This window comes from Perissodus microlepis, chromosome 16, assembly GCF_051167445.1.
Source record: "Perissodus microlepis isolate ML-2025 ecotype Zambia chromosome 16, ASM5116744v1, whole genome shotgun sequence".
NCBI classification, from domain to species: Eukaryota; Metazoa; Chordata; class Actinopteri; order Cichliformes; family Cichlidae; genus Perissodus; species Perissodus microlepis.
Window position 1 is genome coordinate 11,256,116 of NC_140476.1, and position 18,567 is coordinate 11,274,682.

At 38.5% G+C, this 18,567-nt stretch overlaps 1 protein-coding gene across 3 annotated transcripts in view; it reads right to left on the reverse strand.

Moving 5' to 3' along the window:
- Window positions 1-18,567, reverse strand: part of epha3 (eph receptor A3) — a 93,231-nt gene that overhangs the window by 31,158 nt on the left and 43,506 nt on the right. For all 3 annotated transcript variants that reach the window (XM_084908613.1, XM_084908612.1, XM_084908614.1), the window contains exons 4-6: window positions 8,254-8,409; window positions 4,149-4,508; window positions 73-197 (exon numbers count right to left, since the gene is read on the reverse strand). In XM_084908613.1, coding sequence (XP_084764739.1) covers window positions 73-197; window positions 4,149-4,508; window positions 8,254-8,409 — 641 coding nt within the window. The remainder of the gene's footprint in view (window positions 1-72; window positions 198-4,148; window positions 4,509-8,253; window positions 8,410-18,567) is intronic.

Here is an 18,567-nt window from a genome sequence, read left to right on the forward strand (position 1 = left end):
TCTTAGAGAGGCACATTTTATGATGCAAATGCACACAGGGAAAACTTTAACAGTGATATATGCTGTACCAACCTTTTCGTAGTATTTGATCTCATAGTCAAGGATGATACCGTTGGGTCTTTCTGGCTCCTGCCAGGACAGGGAGACACTGCTTCGAGTTGTCTTCTCCTTTTTGATCACTGCTACTGGAGAGGGAGCTGGGCAGGAGACATAGACAGTCAGAGAGTGAGTTCCGTTAGTGTAAGGTTCAGTGGAAGTTCAGTCCACAGTGTTGAATCCTGGCAATTGTCTATAGTTCCTGTTAGCCTAATTCAGTTTGCTGCTTAGTGGGGTGGCATTCTAAGGCAAAGGCCCAGGTGTGAGTGGAACAAGACCGTGTGAAGTAATGTACAAGAAACTGCACTGGATCAACATATCGGAATTTTCTACTGGTTTTAAATTTATCAAAATGTGTATCGATATTTGTCATTTTAAGTAAAGATTAGGACCAGTAAGATTTACATGTTTACCAAAAACAAGCATAAGCACGATAATTTCTGCTATTTCTGATCAGAGTATAGTAGTTTGTCCTCCATCACTTATATTTAAAACACTATAAACAATTTCCTCTCTGCTGTCCTCATCCATTTTGGTTAGTCGCTTTCTCTCTCGCCAATCTTCCTCGCCAATCCTTTGCCCATGCACCGCTTTGCCTCAGGGAGTTCACATGGTCCCAATCTAGTAATTCAGCACATCTCTCCTTCTATCAAGACTCGCACCCCTCTCTCGTTCTGTGTCTCTCTCCTCACTCCCTTTCTCATTTCCCTTTTTTACTGCTCTCTAATTGCCAGGCAGCTCCAGGGCCAGCTCGGCATCTGAGGCATCGACTTTTAATTTTATTAGACCACAGGAAAAAACATGTTTGTCTTTGAAATGTTCAAGCCTTTCTTGATTGTGATTATATGGCTGCAGAATGCGTCTGAGTGTGTGTGTGTATATTTACTCGTGTGTATTTCCGCGGGAAGTTATTTTTTCTCCTGTAATGAATCCAGATGGGGAGAATCTGTTTCTATACCCCCTGCTCCTCCTCTTCTCCTCTCCCTCTGGTTCTGATAGTGGGGTGAGGCTGTGCTTTTTATTGGCTCTGTGGTTTATGGTGGTAATGATTTACTGTGTCTGGGTCGCTTAGAGGCAGCTTCAAGTTCCTCTACTCCTCTGTTTCCTTTGCCTTGCTTCCCTTTCTATCTTCCTCGGCATGTCTACCGCTAAGCACTTAATTTGCTGTCACTCTGTTTTTTGTCTGAGGCATAACTGATACAGTGTACCAGGCCTGTACTGGTGTTAAAAACTGTCCTTCTTTGTCATTCACTCATAATTTGAGGGCCATGCTGCAGACGTTGAAACAGTGACCTCTACACTGGCACACAGTTAGAAGTAATTATTATTGGAAACTAAATTAAACAAGATGCTATTCAATGCCAAAAATCATTGCCCAAATGAGAGAAAATATACAACTTTGCCTTTACTTTCTCATTGTTTAACGGCTATCATCACCAACCATATTATCATATCACTAGAGATATGCAACTAGAGATTACTCTGCATCTGAATCACAGTTACTCTGTTCTTAGCATAGTTATGAAATAAGTGGAGGGCAAAGGAGGCGAGAGGAGGAGAACTGTCTGACAGCACCTTGACAGCACAACCAGGACACACTGCTCCTTCCAGGGAAACACTTAATCCAGCTTTTAACAGCTTTGGCATCTATACGTGTGTGCTGGTGTGTAAGTATGTGTGTTTATTCGAGGGAAAGCATATAGACGGGTGGGGCAAGTGCACTGACATACTTAATCCTTGTAAACTCTGAGGGCTGATGGAGAGTGTGCAGCTGCAGGCTGAGATATTTGTTAAAGAGAGAGGGGATTGTAAGTGTGTATAGCCGGGACAGAGGGTATAGTACTGAGGTGTGTATGCTGTCCTTCTCGGTGTGTAAATCTGCTTGCATCTATGTGAGCACACTGATAAATGGTAAGTAAAGATGAGTTTCATTTCATCTGATTATCACTTAGGCACTAAGATGGCTTTTGATATTCTGTGCACACACAGACCTCTTAGTGTTGATAAGCCCTCTTCAAATCTAATATATATTCAGATTGCAGAGATAATCCTACTAACCACACACTTACATTATAATGCTTACTAAAAATGTGCTTATTTTTTTATTTTTTTTGTCCAAATTTGTATATTTTTAATTTTGCTTTAATCTGAACTTTTGATGCATGTGCACTTAAACATACGAGCACCCAGAAAGACACTTAAAATCTACATTTAACGCTTATCCCTATTTTGTCACTTAAAAGGCAGACACACAGCAGACTCTTTATATGTTATGTGATTTATACATACCAAAGCTCCTGCATTTGTATTTGTGTGTCTAATTTAAAAGTTTCCAAAAGTACACTGTTTACTCTATGCAGTGCCTCTTTTGAGGCTCCCTCCTGGAACTCTCTGAAGCTTAAACTACATGCTGTAGTACATGCATGTTTTCTATCACAAGAAAATCAGCCTGTCACCAAGTCAGCCCAACACGACATTTCACAAAGACTGCTGCAAGTAGCAAGATCTGAATCAGTTACAATACAATCCAACCCTCATGGTATTTCCCGTTGAGCATACCCACAGGTGTGAGGCTGTTTTTACAATTTTGGATCTGTTGTTATAATATTTAACATTTTACATTACTTGATTTTCATTTTTCTCCACACAGCTTTCCTGATTTACAGGCATGTGAATTCCAAGGGGACTACATTACTGATGCTGATACTAAGAATAATCAGTACACCCTGTAACCTATGAGAGAAAGTGTCTCTTTCATTCATAAAGCAGAGGCACCAAGACTCAATATTTGCATGCAACTTTTAAAACAAGCAAAAGACTTGAAGTACTAAAGGTTTCATTGCATTTTTCTTGAAGGCATCTCTACTCTGACTCTGTTTAAATTCATTGCTCTTGCCATCTGCCTATCATCATCGATGTGATGGAGTCTGACCTTGCTGTATGACAGCTTATGAGAGAAATTCGCATCTGTCTGGTCTGTAAAAAAAAAAAAAACACCCTTCCAGGTGCTAAATCAACCTTCAAGGTTTAGAAGAAGAGCCATACAGAAAAATAGAGGAACACATTAGAAAAACTGGGTGTGGGGTTGGTTTGGGACATGACAGGTAGAAGTAAAGGAGGTCGGTAGGGCGGTGGGGGGGATGTAGGGAACCACACTGCTTGAGAAAAAAAAATGCTGAGCTTCCAAACACAAAGGCAAAATGTGTAGGGGAACACTGAAGGAATGGCAAAAAGAAGAAAATAAGCTGATGAACCAGACTGGGACCTTTGCGCATTCCTTGCTAGAGTCATGGATTTCTGAGGTTTGGCACTTTCTGCTGCAGCTAGATTTATTTTACCCTTGGAATTTCACGGCACTGCTTTCCTTTGCCGTCTTTTTCTTGTAAGAACTGGATGTGTAGAGAGATATTTGTATAAAAAGATTGATGGGAGTTTTAGGAGCCCATCCTCACGTTAAGAGAGTATGTTAAAAGGAGGAGTTATATTTTGGAAAAGGAGGAGGACATTCGATCCTGGTCGTTAAACAAGAGAATAGCGGCCTGGGATCGCCTTGTAAATGTCCAGGGTTGATGGTTGTAGTACATATGTTTGAGGTATATAAACCATAGGCTAGGGTATTATTTTATGAGAATATTCAGAAGCACAGGGGGAGGAGGGGGAGAAGCTCGTCTATGTTATCAACATGGTTGCTATTTTTTTATTTACACACAGTACTTGTTATTACATATATAATACACTTGTATTAAATGCACTTTTCTTCATGCATGAATCAGCCACTCCATAGTTCCCAGTCCTCAGACCAGCTAAAAATAGAGATAAGCAAAATCTTGCAACCTGCAGGAGATGACCAACCTCTGCCAGAGGCTATTTTTTCTTTGTCGTTGGAGAATGGGCCTATGTTTTTACATCAGTGATCTATCTTTTTTATTGATTATACGCAGACAGCTTTCAATCAATATCCAAAATGGTTCAAAATTATTGCTGTTATTGTGTATAGTCAATCGTCTCAGCTCATATCTTTAGCTAGCCACCCATACATCATGACATCTCACCCGCTTGGTTGGTGGTGATGGTGACGGCAGCGTACTGTCTCATCTTTGGTGCCAGCGATGACACACCGTTCTGTGCTTCAATCTCAAATGTGTAGTTAGTGTGGGCTAACAAGTCGCCAACCGTCACTGTGGTGTTGTGCAGTCCCATGGCTCTTGGCAGAAAGCGAACATTGCTCCGGCAAGGTTCACAGCGCTGGGTCCCACTGCTGCTGCCATTAGCAGCAACAGCACGGCAACGTTTGCAAAGGACAGTGAAGGTGATATCCCTGCGCCCTCCGGTGTCCTCAGGCCAGCTCCATTCCAGGATAACAGAAGTCTCATTGATGGAAGAGATTACGTTCCGGGGAGCTGAAGGAGGTCCTGGTAGACAGAAGGAGATGAGGTGAGATCGAGAGGCAGGTCACTGGATTTACAGAAGGAGAGAACGCTTAGTAGTATAAAAAACACACAAAAAACTGATTAGTATAGTATAAAAAGGCAGATTGAAAGGAAAGAACACAAAGAAAGGAAAAGTGCAGCAGCATAACAGACGAAAAGCAATATTAACATCAGTCAGTAGACTGGCATTAATCTGAATTACATTTAACAGCAAAGTCATATGCTAAGTGTAGTACACAGAACATGTAACATGAACTTTAAGTCTAACTATATGGTCATTTTACTTCTTTGCTGTTATGTCTTTCTCTTTGAGAATTGGAGCAGGGTTGTGAAAAATCACCCATTTATAGCTGGATTTGGTGTTTATTCTTCCTTAAATTTCCCAAAGTTTTTCCTTTTTCTTTCATAAGGAAGACAATTCACAAAAAGGCAAATATATATATATATATATATATTTCACAATGCATTATTTGCCTACTTGGACATCTTCATGGAAGAAAATTCTTACTATGAGTGCTATACAGTGAATGAGTTGTCGTAATACTAGGGTTATGTTAATGTAAATCAGTGAATCTACTACAGTATGTATGTGTTTACATCTCACTTTCAAATTCCGTAAGAAATAAGAGGTGCATGGCACAGTCGGAGCAAGTGAGTCTGACTCACTCAGACTAACATAAAATCTGTCTTATTACAAACAGATTTCCAGATACTCATATGAAAAACTATGACTAATTACATGGGGGACATAGCAAAACTGCCAAATAGCTCAGTGGGGGAAACTGAGAAGGCAGAGGAAGGAAAAAAAAAGATTCAAATGGGCTTACTGGATTGTGTCTTGAGATAAAACACTTTGTTTAGTTTGTTTTGCTGAAATTACTTCACTCCCAAACTATGCGCAGTGGCTGTCTCAGTTATCTGCATCGCAGATATTTATGTGCTTGAGCCAGAGAAATCAAAAGAAAAATATACACACGATTTGGCTGCAAAGAAGTTCTGATAACTTGGATATCTGCAAGTCTCATGAATCTAACTTTTAAAGACATGTCAAATTACATGTCAAGTTACATGATTCAAACTTTTTAACTCTAAATACAGTTGCACACAAGAAGTTTCTAAAAGTCAGTCATTTAAATATCTAAATGGTAAAAACAGATCTGAAACATCAGAAAAAATGTACAATTAACATAACATCCAATGACCACATCAGAGTTTTGAGTCTGCATTTCAGCTTAGCTTTTACCCATATGTGCATACATGTATATGCACTGCACTGCTTGTATGCACATGCATACAGGGAAGCTAAAGTAAAAGTCAAAATGATTGAACACATCTTGACTGGCACGTGAAACCAAACACAATGTGTTAAAGCTAAAGGTGCAAAACTACTGTGGAAGAAGTTTCAGTCACTTATATTTTCTTTAACTTTAACAGTTTGGATTCGTCATTGAAAATTAAATTCCTCCAAGAAGTCAGTTAACTCATTTTACTTTCAGCAATGTACATTTTTGCTGTGTACTGCATGTACTGCAACTTAGAACTTCAAACTCAGAATTAACACCCATGAAAATACTCAATACTCAAATATTTAGATCAATACTCAGAGTTATGCACAAATACAGTAACAGTGGTGACTCTGCTTTTGAACACAAATTATTTTGTTATCCTACTAAACTAACACTGTTTATTAATGTTACAGATGCGCTGGGCTGCGCCATTAACATTATTGTTTTATTATATATATAGTAGCTAGACAGTAAACGCCTTAGTTAAATGACATATGTTATCACGTGCTATTTAATGCTTCCGTGATGTATAAACGGGAGCATCAGTGACCTCTCCAAATCCCTCAAAGTGTTGTTCATCGTTCTGAAGGTCAGCTACCTTACCTGCTAGCAAGGAGAGGGGCTGCGTACCTGCCTGTCTGCAACTGTGCTGTGTGATAGCGTTGTGCTGATGAGCGACGATGTCGTGGATCAACAATGATCGAAGTAAGCGCAATAGCTCATAACTCAAGGTGAATTTTATTTCATTTACCAATTGGTGCATGAAATCAATATCATTATTATAAGGTTCATAATAAACTTCAAATAGCACCTTCACATATAAGCAATATTTGTAAGAAAGACATGTCTGGGCATGCAGGGGCGTGCAAACACAAGTTTACACCCAGAATTCTGTATGCTTTGAAGTTAATGAGCGTGGAGCAGCTACACTAATCCATCATCAGCATCAAGTGAGAGAAAACAGAAGAAGATACTTTTGACTGCTGGATGGATTTTTAAATAACCCCATTATGTGACTTTCATTTGTAGATGCTCGCTTATCTTGTTAACTTTTTTTTTCTCCACAGTGTGTATGCAGCGCACGGTGAAGACCGAAGGGAAGACAGATGAAATATTTAACACCTAAACAAACAAACAAAAAAAAAAAAAAAAAAAAAAAGAACTGTAGGACATCTATACTACAGGTCTAATTTAAAAAAGTAACAAGCCAGAAAATGTGATGAATTAATATAGTTTTAGCTGTTCAGCTGATATCTGTCTAATTATGGTCAGCTCTCACCTCTGCGCCTTTTACATGTGGGCCACACTTTGTGTGTCATGAACGGTGCTACCATAATTGTGCAGTTTAACTTCCTCTGCTGCCCTGCAGCAATGCTATCGGTCATCGGTCACGATCATGTGCAAAGCGCCTAACCCTAATGTGTGAAGTGGTCAGCTAAAGCAGGAAAAAGTGGCCCTAATCTCTAATTATTAGTCGGTCAACATTACAATACGGTTGTGGAAAAGTCAAGTCAAGATGAACAGCAACATACTGTAATTTTTTAACGTCATATGTAAGTGGTACTGTGCGACATGGAGGGACTGCATTGTTACATTTTAATAATAGCAATAATGCAATGATTCATACTGAATGAAGAACAAAATAGAAACATTTTCTCCTTTTCTTCAACCTTCCCTCTGACCTTTGAAATTTTCTTGCCAACAAATTTCCAAAGTCAGCTTGAAACAACCTTTATCACACCGCTAACAGTAAAAGACCTCTCCTGAGATAATCACGATCATTATCTCCTAACTTATCTATTCATTTTCAGCTCTAGCGTTGCTCAGTTTGTCCCAATGAGATGAAATTTGCGTAGTTGACAAGATGATGTTGAGATAATCACAACAGGGACCTGCTGTGATTGTCGTTGTAATTAGCATTCTGTCTGCGGCTGCGGGCGTTGATTTATATTTTCCACCATTCCCCACACAGTTTTTTTTCTTCCTAGCCCCGTTAGTAACGGATGTATCAATAATCTGACATCAGGGAATGCAGTGATTTATTGGTTTAGAGAGAATGCATTTTTGAATACTTGCAGGAGTCGTCTGCATCTGCAATCCATTTGCATGAGATGGAGGCAAACAGATTCACACAGGAAGTGCAAAAGGTGGTAGAAAATGTGACCTTTTAAAAAAAATGAGGGATTTTTATCTTCCTGTGTCCACTTATTCACTGTTTTCCCAGTGTGTTATCTCTGGAATTCCAATGTTGTGCTGAATGTGTTTATTTTCATGGGCAAACATGGACGACAGCAAAACAATAAGTTGTTTAAAATGTCTGGAAACCTTTATATTAGTGACACAAAACGCAAACTGCAACATATGAGACTCACTGACTCACTATGTGATAGTTCACCAGGAAATGTTAGTGCTATTTACACTGGGGGAAAATGCACACTTACGAGTACAGGCCATAGAAGCAGGGTCTCCCTCAGCACGGAAGTAGTTTTTCTCACAGCCACAGTGAAGAGACCCCTCATGGTGAGAGAAACTATGAGGTGGACACTTTGAACACTCCATATTCCCGAGAGTAGATTTGTAGAAGCCTGCCCTGCACACTGAAAACAAAAACAACACAGACAGATACATGAGCATCGTGCTGAACCAGCACATCGGCAGCTGTGTAATAGCTGCATTCTTCTTCAGAGCACCTTCAACAATTGCAAGTCAAAAAATGAAAGATTGGACATGTGTAATGCACTCTCTTTGTCTGTCACACACACACAAACACACAGACACACTGACACCAACAAAGTGCTGGAAGGAGACAGAATGTATATCTCCTGTTAATGTAACAGGAATCCATTGGCTGCTAGTAAAAACAATAATTCTCTGAAATGTCTTTGCATCTATTTCCTCCTCCCTTCAACTCTCAGAGGGCACAGCATGAATAATGCAGATTGTCCCCTCAGATAAAAGGGATGTTCTCTTTAAATATCTGTGGTATTAAATGTGCACTCAGCAGCTCTTTTAACTCCTACTCACCACTAATCTGTTGCAATCTGTGCAAGTAGGGTGACACTCTACCTGTGTAAAGTATATTGCATGTGAAAGTAGACTGTATGTGTGTCTGTTTTTCTGTGTAGGATGGAAGATCAAGGGGGGAAGATTAAAAAAAGACTTTCCCTTGTGTTTTTCTGTTCTTCTTCCTTTCTCTACATATTTAGTTCCACTCTACTTTATTCAGTGCTCCCTTTTTCTCCCACCACCAAAGGTTGAAACCTCTGTCAACTTATCCAGAGTTATAGTGAGATAAAAAGCATTTAGGCATACAAACTGTCTCTTTCCATGATGGTCAACTGCATTTAGAGTTCACCATCAACAGTACTGTATTTCCAAGCATGAGCGGTATCTCCACTGCCGAACCACAGTAACTGGAAATTCAAGCTCCTATAACCATTCCTCCAGTTCCTGCCACAAAAATGCCAGAAATTTTATATCTTAGAATTGGAATACTGTATGAATGTCCTATCCATCTATCCATTTTCTTAAACATATCCAAGTCAAAGTCAAAGTGATTAAAAAATCAATTCAGCTAAGTGTGCATAAGCTGTCTAGATGGGATGTGCTAATATGATGTTAATATAGTACGATTTTTACTTATGGCAGCTCATAGGTGTGTCTTTATTGCATGCTTTTATGGATGGATCTCTTAGGCATGTGTTTCACCAGCTCTTTGAAGACAGATATTCATCGTCTGTTTAGCGTAGTACTGCTTTTAATTCTTCATCTCTTACAGCTTATAAATTAAAAATAAAAAAACAAGGTCTCAGAGGACAATTTCAGTTTGCAAGTCTTTGTTTAGAAGGAAAAAAATAGCATAATGTATTCCAAGACTGAGTCCATGTGCAGAAAGATCGAGGCAAGGAAGTAATCAGGTCTAAATGTTTATTTTGTGAATTTTTCACTTTTTATGAAAAAGTTTAAACCAACAGCTACTGTGTTTGTCTTTTTATGGCCATTAAGGTGTACTTGATGACCTTTTTTATTTTCTGCTGGATTTATAACCAAATGCAGTTGTAATATATGCTCCTTGTAAACCCAGTGTTGTGCACATACTCAGACAAGCTTGCGCTCTGTCTCTTTCTCTTTCTCTCTCTCTCTCTCTCTCTCTCTCTCTCTCTCTCTCTCTCTCACACACACACACACACACACACACACACACACACACACACAAGCGATTAAAGAAATAGCTAGCAGCAATAGCAGCCAGCCAGCAGAATGTGTGGGCTCAGCAGAACAGATCTGACAGATCCCAGTGGTGGACAACACACTTCTGCAAAAGCCAACACTGCTGATCCTACTGCCATATCCATCACTGACACTGCCACACCAAGGTCCCTGTGCTGCACTAAATACTACCTCTCCTCCACAATGTGGTAGTCTGTAAGAGAGGGTACATGCATGCTTGTGTGAGAGAGTAATATAATGTGAAGCTGATTCAAACACCCCAGTATGATCCTACTGATGGAAGAGCAACCCCAACACTTGCTGACACACAGAAAACAGACCACCCTGATTGGAGGACACACCAGGAAATTACACCTGACAGCCAATCGTATAACAGAAGCAGAGGAAATTGCTGGGTTAACAGAATTGTGAAATATAAAAGAGAATTATAGATAATAGGCAAGAGTTAAAATGCATTAGTCTCATACTACTGGGAGAGACTGATTAGTCTAGCCATGAGCAGACTTTGATAGAGTATGTATGCCACTAACAATTCACCACTGGTTAACACCAAACAAAGATGCATTTACCATATATACTGGCCAGCTAAGTCACTGGGCTCAAGTCCAAGTAGATCTGTTTTCTTTTAGGTACTGTATTATACCAACTTCACTCAAGGGTAGAAACAAATCACTTATGCAGACACATGCATATTCATAGGAGAAGTTATTTTTCACATGTGGCAGATTTTTTTCCAAGTCATTTATATCATAGCTTAGAATTTTGCATGGATATTGCCAGAGAATGTAAATCAAGTTGTTTTTTCCCCTGCATACATGTTAGAAATAGACAAAAAAAAAGGCATGTATATATATACATGTTTTTGTTTTGTTTTTTAGCAAAGCTTGCTCACACAATAAGACATTGCAAATTAGCTTGGACTATTTCCAGCTATAGATTAATACACATCTTAAGTACTTGAGGTCATTTATAAATTTCATAAATTTGTGGAACTAAAATTAAATTACTGAGTAGCTTTATTAACCTCTGCACCTACTAAATGAACTTCACATCTTCCATCCATTTATCCATTTTCTTAACTGCTACAGTGTCATTATCCCATTCGTCACAGGGCCAGAGGCGGGGCATAGCGTGTAAAGGTGGCCGGTCCATTGCAGGGCATACTAAATGACTCTGGTGAGTCAACACTGAAGACTTTTCAACACATCTATGAAACTTATTGGATACCGAGAGAATCTTAGAGAACAAAATCTCTACTTACAGTATGAGATTTTTCATGTGTCAGTGTACAGATTTTTTCATGACCACAACCATATTTTTACAACTGCTGGAAACGGATAATATAGGTCTGCCAGAATAAAAAGCCGCTCTAAAAGAGACTGATGGTAAAATCATATTTGTACCCAGGGGATTAACTCCTCATCCAATCAGGAAGTGTTACACTGACATTCAGAGAAAAATATGAAGGTTTTCCACCATTAATTATCTTTTATTTATTCGCAGTCAATAGCGTGCAAAGGCTCTGTCACTATTCCTTCAAGTACTCATTTCTTTAACCATATAAACAGCCATTCAACTGATGGTCTTAAATACTCACACACACATAAAGGTATAACATGATGTCTTTTTACTTTCTACATATCAGCAGATGGAACAATCCTTTTACACACTTTGAAACAGCAGTTATACACGCACAGAAGTACACACGTGTACACATACACGGCTGCAGAAGCCACATGACACGGTGGTTGAAAAATAACTGGGAATGCATTCTGCTCAATCAATACTCCTCTTCTTGTTTCAGCTGGTCCCTTTAGGGGTCGCCACAGCGGATCATCTGCCTCCATCTCACCCTATCCCTAGCATCCTCCTGTGTAATACAAACCCTCTGCATGTCCTCCTTCACTAAATCCATGAATCTTCTCTGTGGTCTTCCTCTTTTTGTCCTGCCTACATCTTCAGCATCCTTTGTCGAATATATCATCTCAGCCTTTCCTGTCTAACTCTGTCTCAAAATGCTTAACCTGAGCTGTGCCTCTGACATGCTCATTTCTAATTTTTTCCATCCCAGTCTCTTCCAATGAAAACCTTAACATCTTTAACTCAGCTACCCTACAATTCAGCCTCCTGTCTTTTTGTTAAAGCCATCATTTCCAAACCATACATCACAGCAGGTCAAACTATTATCTTGTAAACCTTCCCTTTCACTCTTGCAGCTGTTCTTCTGACACAAACTTCCTCTGACACTCACCTCCAGCTATTCCACTCTCTTCTTCACCTTTCTTGTGCATTGTCCATTGCTTTAAATTTGGTTGACATTGGGTATCTAATCTCATCTTCTGTACATTTAATACCTCTACTTCTTGGATCTTCGCTGTTACACCACTCTTCATCTCATTCAAACACATGATTTCTGCATTACTTCTACTGACTTTCATTCCAGAGCATACCTCCACCTGTTCAGGCTCTCTTTCACCTGCGCTTCACACTCACTACAGGTCATAGTGTTGTCTGCGAACATCACAGTCCATGGAGTCTCCTGCCTGACCTCATTTATCAACATATCCATGACCACTGCAAACAAGAAGGGGCTTCCTTTCCAATAATTAGCATAAGTGCTAGATCAGCGGTCCGCAACCCCTGGGGTGAAGCTCGGGTGTGAAATTTATGGTTTTCAGGGTTTTTATCGGTTTTTAGAGTTATTTTTTTTAATCATTTTTATTGTTAACTTGGTTTCCCTGGGTCTTTTCCTGTGTGTTAAATCTTCTTTTTTTTTGGTACCGGTATTGGTTTTATTTTGTTGTATTTATCCGCAAGGCCGGTCCATGAAAATATTACCGGACATAAACTGGTCCGTGAAAAAAGGTTGGGGACTGCTGTACTAGATGGTCTAGCCATCATCCATCCATCCATCCACTTCCGCTACACCCCGGACAAGTCGCCAGTCTGTCACAGGGCTAACACATATACACAGACAACCATTCGCACTCACATTCACTCCCACAGTCACACCTATGGGCAATTAAGAATTTCCATTTAACCTATTCCCACTAACTACATGTCTTTGGATTGTGGATCTAGTTCCTTGTTTTTTTTTACTAGTAGTGACCATTACCAGTAGTGATCATTATTACAATTTGGTGTCCAGTCCAGTACTTCAACAATTCTACATGCTTTGACTGCTGTTTAGGATGGAAGGTCTCATTTCGTACAAGACTTCCGTTCAATGTCTTTATCATCTTCCATTAAAGGCACTCAAGGGGAAGAAAAATCCTGTCACGCTGATGCTGTTTCACTTTTTTTTAAGTAGAAAATCTGTGATATACAGCTTTCAAGTGGAACCTGCAGTCTGTTTGTGAAAGGTCGCCAAAACTCAGCAACAAGGTAAAGAACTGGGAAAATCCAAATCACTACACTATTAAAAGATATTAAGCTCATTTTATTCAACTACCTTGTGATAATTTTATCAAAATGTGATGACATTCAGAATGTTACTTGTCACATGATCAGTGTCTTAACCCCTGAACATAACTTGCAAATTGATTTGTGTTACACCATTCAATTTACAGTGGGAAAGTGGGAAAGTGCTCTGCCCTTGACTCCCTATCATTTCATCATGCTTCAGTCTTGATCCCAGCCTAGTGCTTTCTCCCATTCATACACTTCAAGGTTAAGTCTAGCTGCAAACAGAGCCAAACCAAAACGCAGGCCCAACAATTAATTTCCTGTTTCCAAACCACCTCTCTTTTTCACTCCAATAAGATTGCAATGACTTTCACTCTTTCTCTCCTCCTCTTCCATTTCCCTCCATGTCCGCCTCCCTTCATCTTGCACTCCCTCCTTGAGTTCTTTTCTGCGGCTTTTCCCTCTCATTCTTTTGCTCCAACTTTCTTTCCTTAATTGGAATAGCTCTCTTTGAAATGGAAAAGTTATTTACTTTGACAGCTTAGGCATTTGGCTGGCGGTCTTATCCGGAGCCACTTGTAATGTTACTGGAGACATGGCAACAGTAAACATCTTGCCCCCTGCCATGAAATCCTGCTTCAGGCAGAACCAGTAACAAGTTACAGAAATCCCAGAAAGGTCAAAGTCTTTTATGAAAGCGTAGCATATTTTGGTGGGATTTTTTTGTCTTCCTAATAATGGGGTTGATGTAGAAACATGTTAAGCAAACTGTTGACTAACGCATAAAAATACACATGTTTTTTTTAAAAAAAATATTCAAAGTGCAGTTTTGCAGTTATTTTATGATCTCCCATCTTAAGTTTTTTCAATGCACTTCAGTTTGGCATGAAATGTTAGATATAAGCGGCTATAATACACTAATATTGCCATTTTTATTACCTTAAAAAAACCTGCAAAATATACCCTAGAAAGTCTTATTGAGGTAAGAAAAACTAATTTATGAATATATAACTCAGTATTCTGATATACAGAGTAACATGGATATCCAGTACACTGAATTGCAAACAATTTGCTGAAGTTAATATGTCTGTAACCCAATAAACCAAATTAATTTTGTCAGAAATATAAATGAAAACAATCATCAGAATTGATAGGCTGTGTCTCAAGGCAAATTACTACACATTTGTATCTCTTTATGTTCAATTATCATGTCATTTACCCTGCTAATCACTACAGGGACATGTGAGAATATATTCAGATGTCAGTAGTCAGTATTGTCGACCAATGCAGAAGTTATTCTCTACATTTTCAAGCCTCCAGAAGGTCAGGAGCAAGAATTCATTTTAACAGTGCCTCCAATTCAGTTTTTTTTTTTGTTTTTTTTTTGTAAATGGGATGAAAGCTACTGAAGCCAATTAAATAACAAGAAGGGTTTTATCAGACTCTAAACTTTCAGGGTCATATTTTTTGATCATTTTACTGTTTTTGTTTGGGTCACTTGTTTGCACAGAATAGCTTGCAAGAAGAAGAGGGGATGTAGAAGTGACAACAAGTTTATTACAGTTGCTTATTTTTTCTTCTTTTTTTTTTTTGCTAGTTTGTAGATTTAAACTATAAATATTCTTTTTTTGTTTGCTACTTTTTAATACCAGTAAATAAACCAATTGGTATCTAAAAACTTTGGTATTGCTGTATTTAATTAAGACTAAGTTCAAATTCCTCACTAAAATTAATTAATGAGCTAGCTCTGTCAAGAGCACCTATACTTGGTACATCAGTTTCAGACCATGCTATTTAGTTTTACCACCACAATCTCATAAGTAGCACTTTTAGGAGCAATAGGAATGAAGCAGTTGGCATTGCAAGGTGAGCAGCGGAGGGCCAGATTGGAGTATAGATACTAACTGCAGGCTAATGACTTGGGGAAACCCTGCTATTCAAGTCTTTTTATCTGCGCTCACTCAAAGAGGTGCTTCTGCTGCACAGAGGGACCGCTTGTGTGTTTGTCAGCATGATTTCAGAGTCCGAATACCAATCATTAAACCTCCCAGTTCCTTTAATGTTTGTTTAAAAGTTAGGATGAGTATGTGTTATTGTGCCTGAGAGTGTGCTTTGTACATGTGTGTTAGATTTCACACACAAACTGGCATAGTAAAGCTTAATTAAGTGATGCGGTCCAACACTGATTTGCATAATAAAGCAGCCTGATGAGAGGGTAAGTGGAGGACAAAAGGAAATAGAGGAGGATGAAAGGAGGAAGAGGAGGAGGAGGAGGATAGGATGAGTTGAAGAAAGGATGAAGAGGAGGGGGACGGTTTATACTACTGATACTTTGACACACAAGCAAAAAAAGCATACATTTTTGAAGTTGGATACTCAAAGGCACATTATCATAGTAACAAACCAAATACTATATATGTGTTTGTTTTAAATATATATAAAAGCGAATTATATGATACAGGGTTTATGTGAAGTAACGGATCATTCTTTGTGTTTTCTAAAAGCAGATTCACCAGATGTAGCCTTTGAAATTAAACTTCATTAATTCCAGCAAATTAAAATCATGTTAATTAGTGTAATGTAATCATAAAACAAGCAGTGTGCTAACTGCACTATATTAGATTTTAATTGGAGCAAGTATCGGCCTTCATATATCAGTCTAATCTTCTTGATTTAATAAAAAGAGGAAACTCAAGCCTCCCTCCCCCCCCCCTCTCCCTTTCATATTCACAAAAGCTTCAGTTTGAGAAAAAATGATCAAAATCAACAGAACAGATGCCAATTAGAATATATTGTTTACTGAGATGCTACACGGTGAAATCAGCGTAGCATTTTTAAATCAGAAAAGCACTGAGATGAAAACATGACATGTTTTGAATCTCATATTTATAGTAAATTTATTTTCATACATTTGCACTGTATATTTAATTTATCCAGTTTTAGCAAACAATCATAACACGGTTTATATCTGCGCAAATTACATAGGTCAAAAAAATCTCCCCATCATCAGGAATTTAAAATGTCTTGCTAATTAATTTTTTCCATTTAATTATTAGCAAATACAATGAAAGCTACTCTAAGTCACATTACTCCACATTGCATTTGATTTGACAAGGGCACTTTTATTAAAATAGCATGTGTGCGTATGTATGTGTGCAAAGCTGCTGTGAAGGACAATAAACTGGGACAAAATAGGGCAAGGACTCTACTAACCCCACACATGCAGAGGCATGGATCAACTCCCTGCTGTATCCATCAAGGATGCAATAACTGTTTCCTACACACTCCACACTCCAGAGATTAGCCAGGTCAGTAAGAAAATCCAGGGCAATCGGCACACCAGCCGTAACAAACTTCAGAAACATACACACACACCCCACACACCCACACCCCTACACACCCACCCACCCACACAGTGAGGTTATTTTAATTTCAATAATAAAGGGGTGATGTGACTGTTAGGAGGCAGAAGTTTAACCTTGCACTTGATGGAGTGATAGTGGAGAAAGTATATAGCAACTTTTTTTTTCGTTGCTATATACTTTGGTTTTTCTGCCAAGAAAAAAATTTGCGATGTCTCTATTCTGCAACTGGCTCAGGATTTTAATTTGTACCTGCCACACATACTACGAGGCATAAAAGTGTGAGGGACATAGACCCTGGGGACTATATTTTCCATCTCTAGCATTAAAGGAAGGAAATGCTTGTTATATATCAATAAACAATGAATTATGGTTAACCTCATTCCAAAGACACGAATGATTTCACCTTCCCTAATTATTGAAAATGAGTGGACAGATATCAGCTGAACAACTTAGGGTAACAATGTTATTAGCAAATTACTCCCCCTTTTTTTTTAACCTCTTTGAGCTCATTTTATGAGCATTTACCAGACAATATAGGCATTTTACTTTATAATTAATGCTTGTTTCTAGAAAACCTTTTCAAAATATTTCTGAGGGGTTGACTTTTGCTAAAGTGCTGAGTGTCCCCCCAAAAACTGGATTCAATTCTTGTTTACACGTTTATGATACAGGTTATAGTCAGTGCACCATTTATTTAACTACATGCTACATCACTGAGTTTGCTCGCTGCAAATAATAAAAAGTATGTACTTACTAAGTGTGTACATTTAACAGATGGATTTTAGGTCTTATATTTGTAATGATCCCATAAAGAAATTTCTACACTTTACATAAGCCCTTTTTTTTCATTGTCCTGATGTCTGCAGAAATGTTGCTTGTCAATAAAAAGTGAGTAACTCATTTCTAGATATCATACTCTTTATCATCATATTAACTTGTCTGCCTTTATCCACTACACAAGACAAAAAAAGCAGTCCTTGTTTTTAAATTCAACACATGTGGGGTGTTTATCTGTTTGTATGCAGTCACTGTGTTTGAAGAAGACATTGGCCTCTAATTGCCCTCGCACTTGCCCAAATGCAAGTGCACACACATACATAGACATTCCACTTTTACAGTCCCTGGCAACACAGCAGTCAACCCAATCAGCATTTAAACCCATTTGCCTCCCCTCATGCTTTACAGGGCTATTGTGCTTCTGTTAACACTGGCGATAACCAGTCATGTACACATGTCGTCATCTTGTTGATTTAGCTGGCCAGGCTATAGTACCCTAAACCCATTTATGGCAGTAGTAACAAATGGCAACTGCATTACTATTTGCAAGCTTGTTTATGAGAAACTGATCTGTAGTTGACAGATTCCCATCTCTTGCTTTATGTTCTAGTTTATTTTTCCAGAAAGTTTTTTTTTAATATTGATATTAAAAAAAACTTCATAATAACAGTACTGAGCATAAGCAATCCATTATTCGAGATGATGAAACTCACAACATCCTCTCTTTAAGTGCATGTCAAGCATTCTGTGTCGCTGTTATTCTCTGAAGAAATACTTCAAAGCCAAACATATTTATCATTTGAAATCGTTTACTGTAAGAGCGAATACAAGAAATGGAAACTGGTTTTAATGAACGATATATTTTTTTTGTATGTTTTATGCGTATTGGGGGTTCTTAACAGGAAAAAAATATGCAGACAGATAAAGACTATAACAAAGAATGGATAATGGGAAAACTGAAAAACATACTCAAGTTGT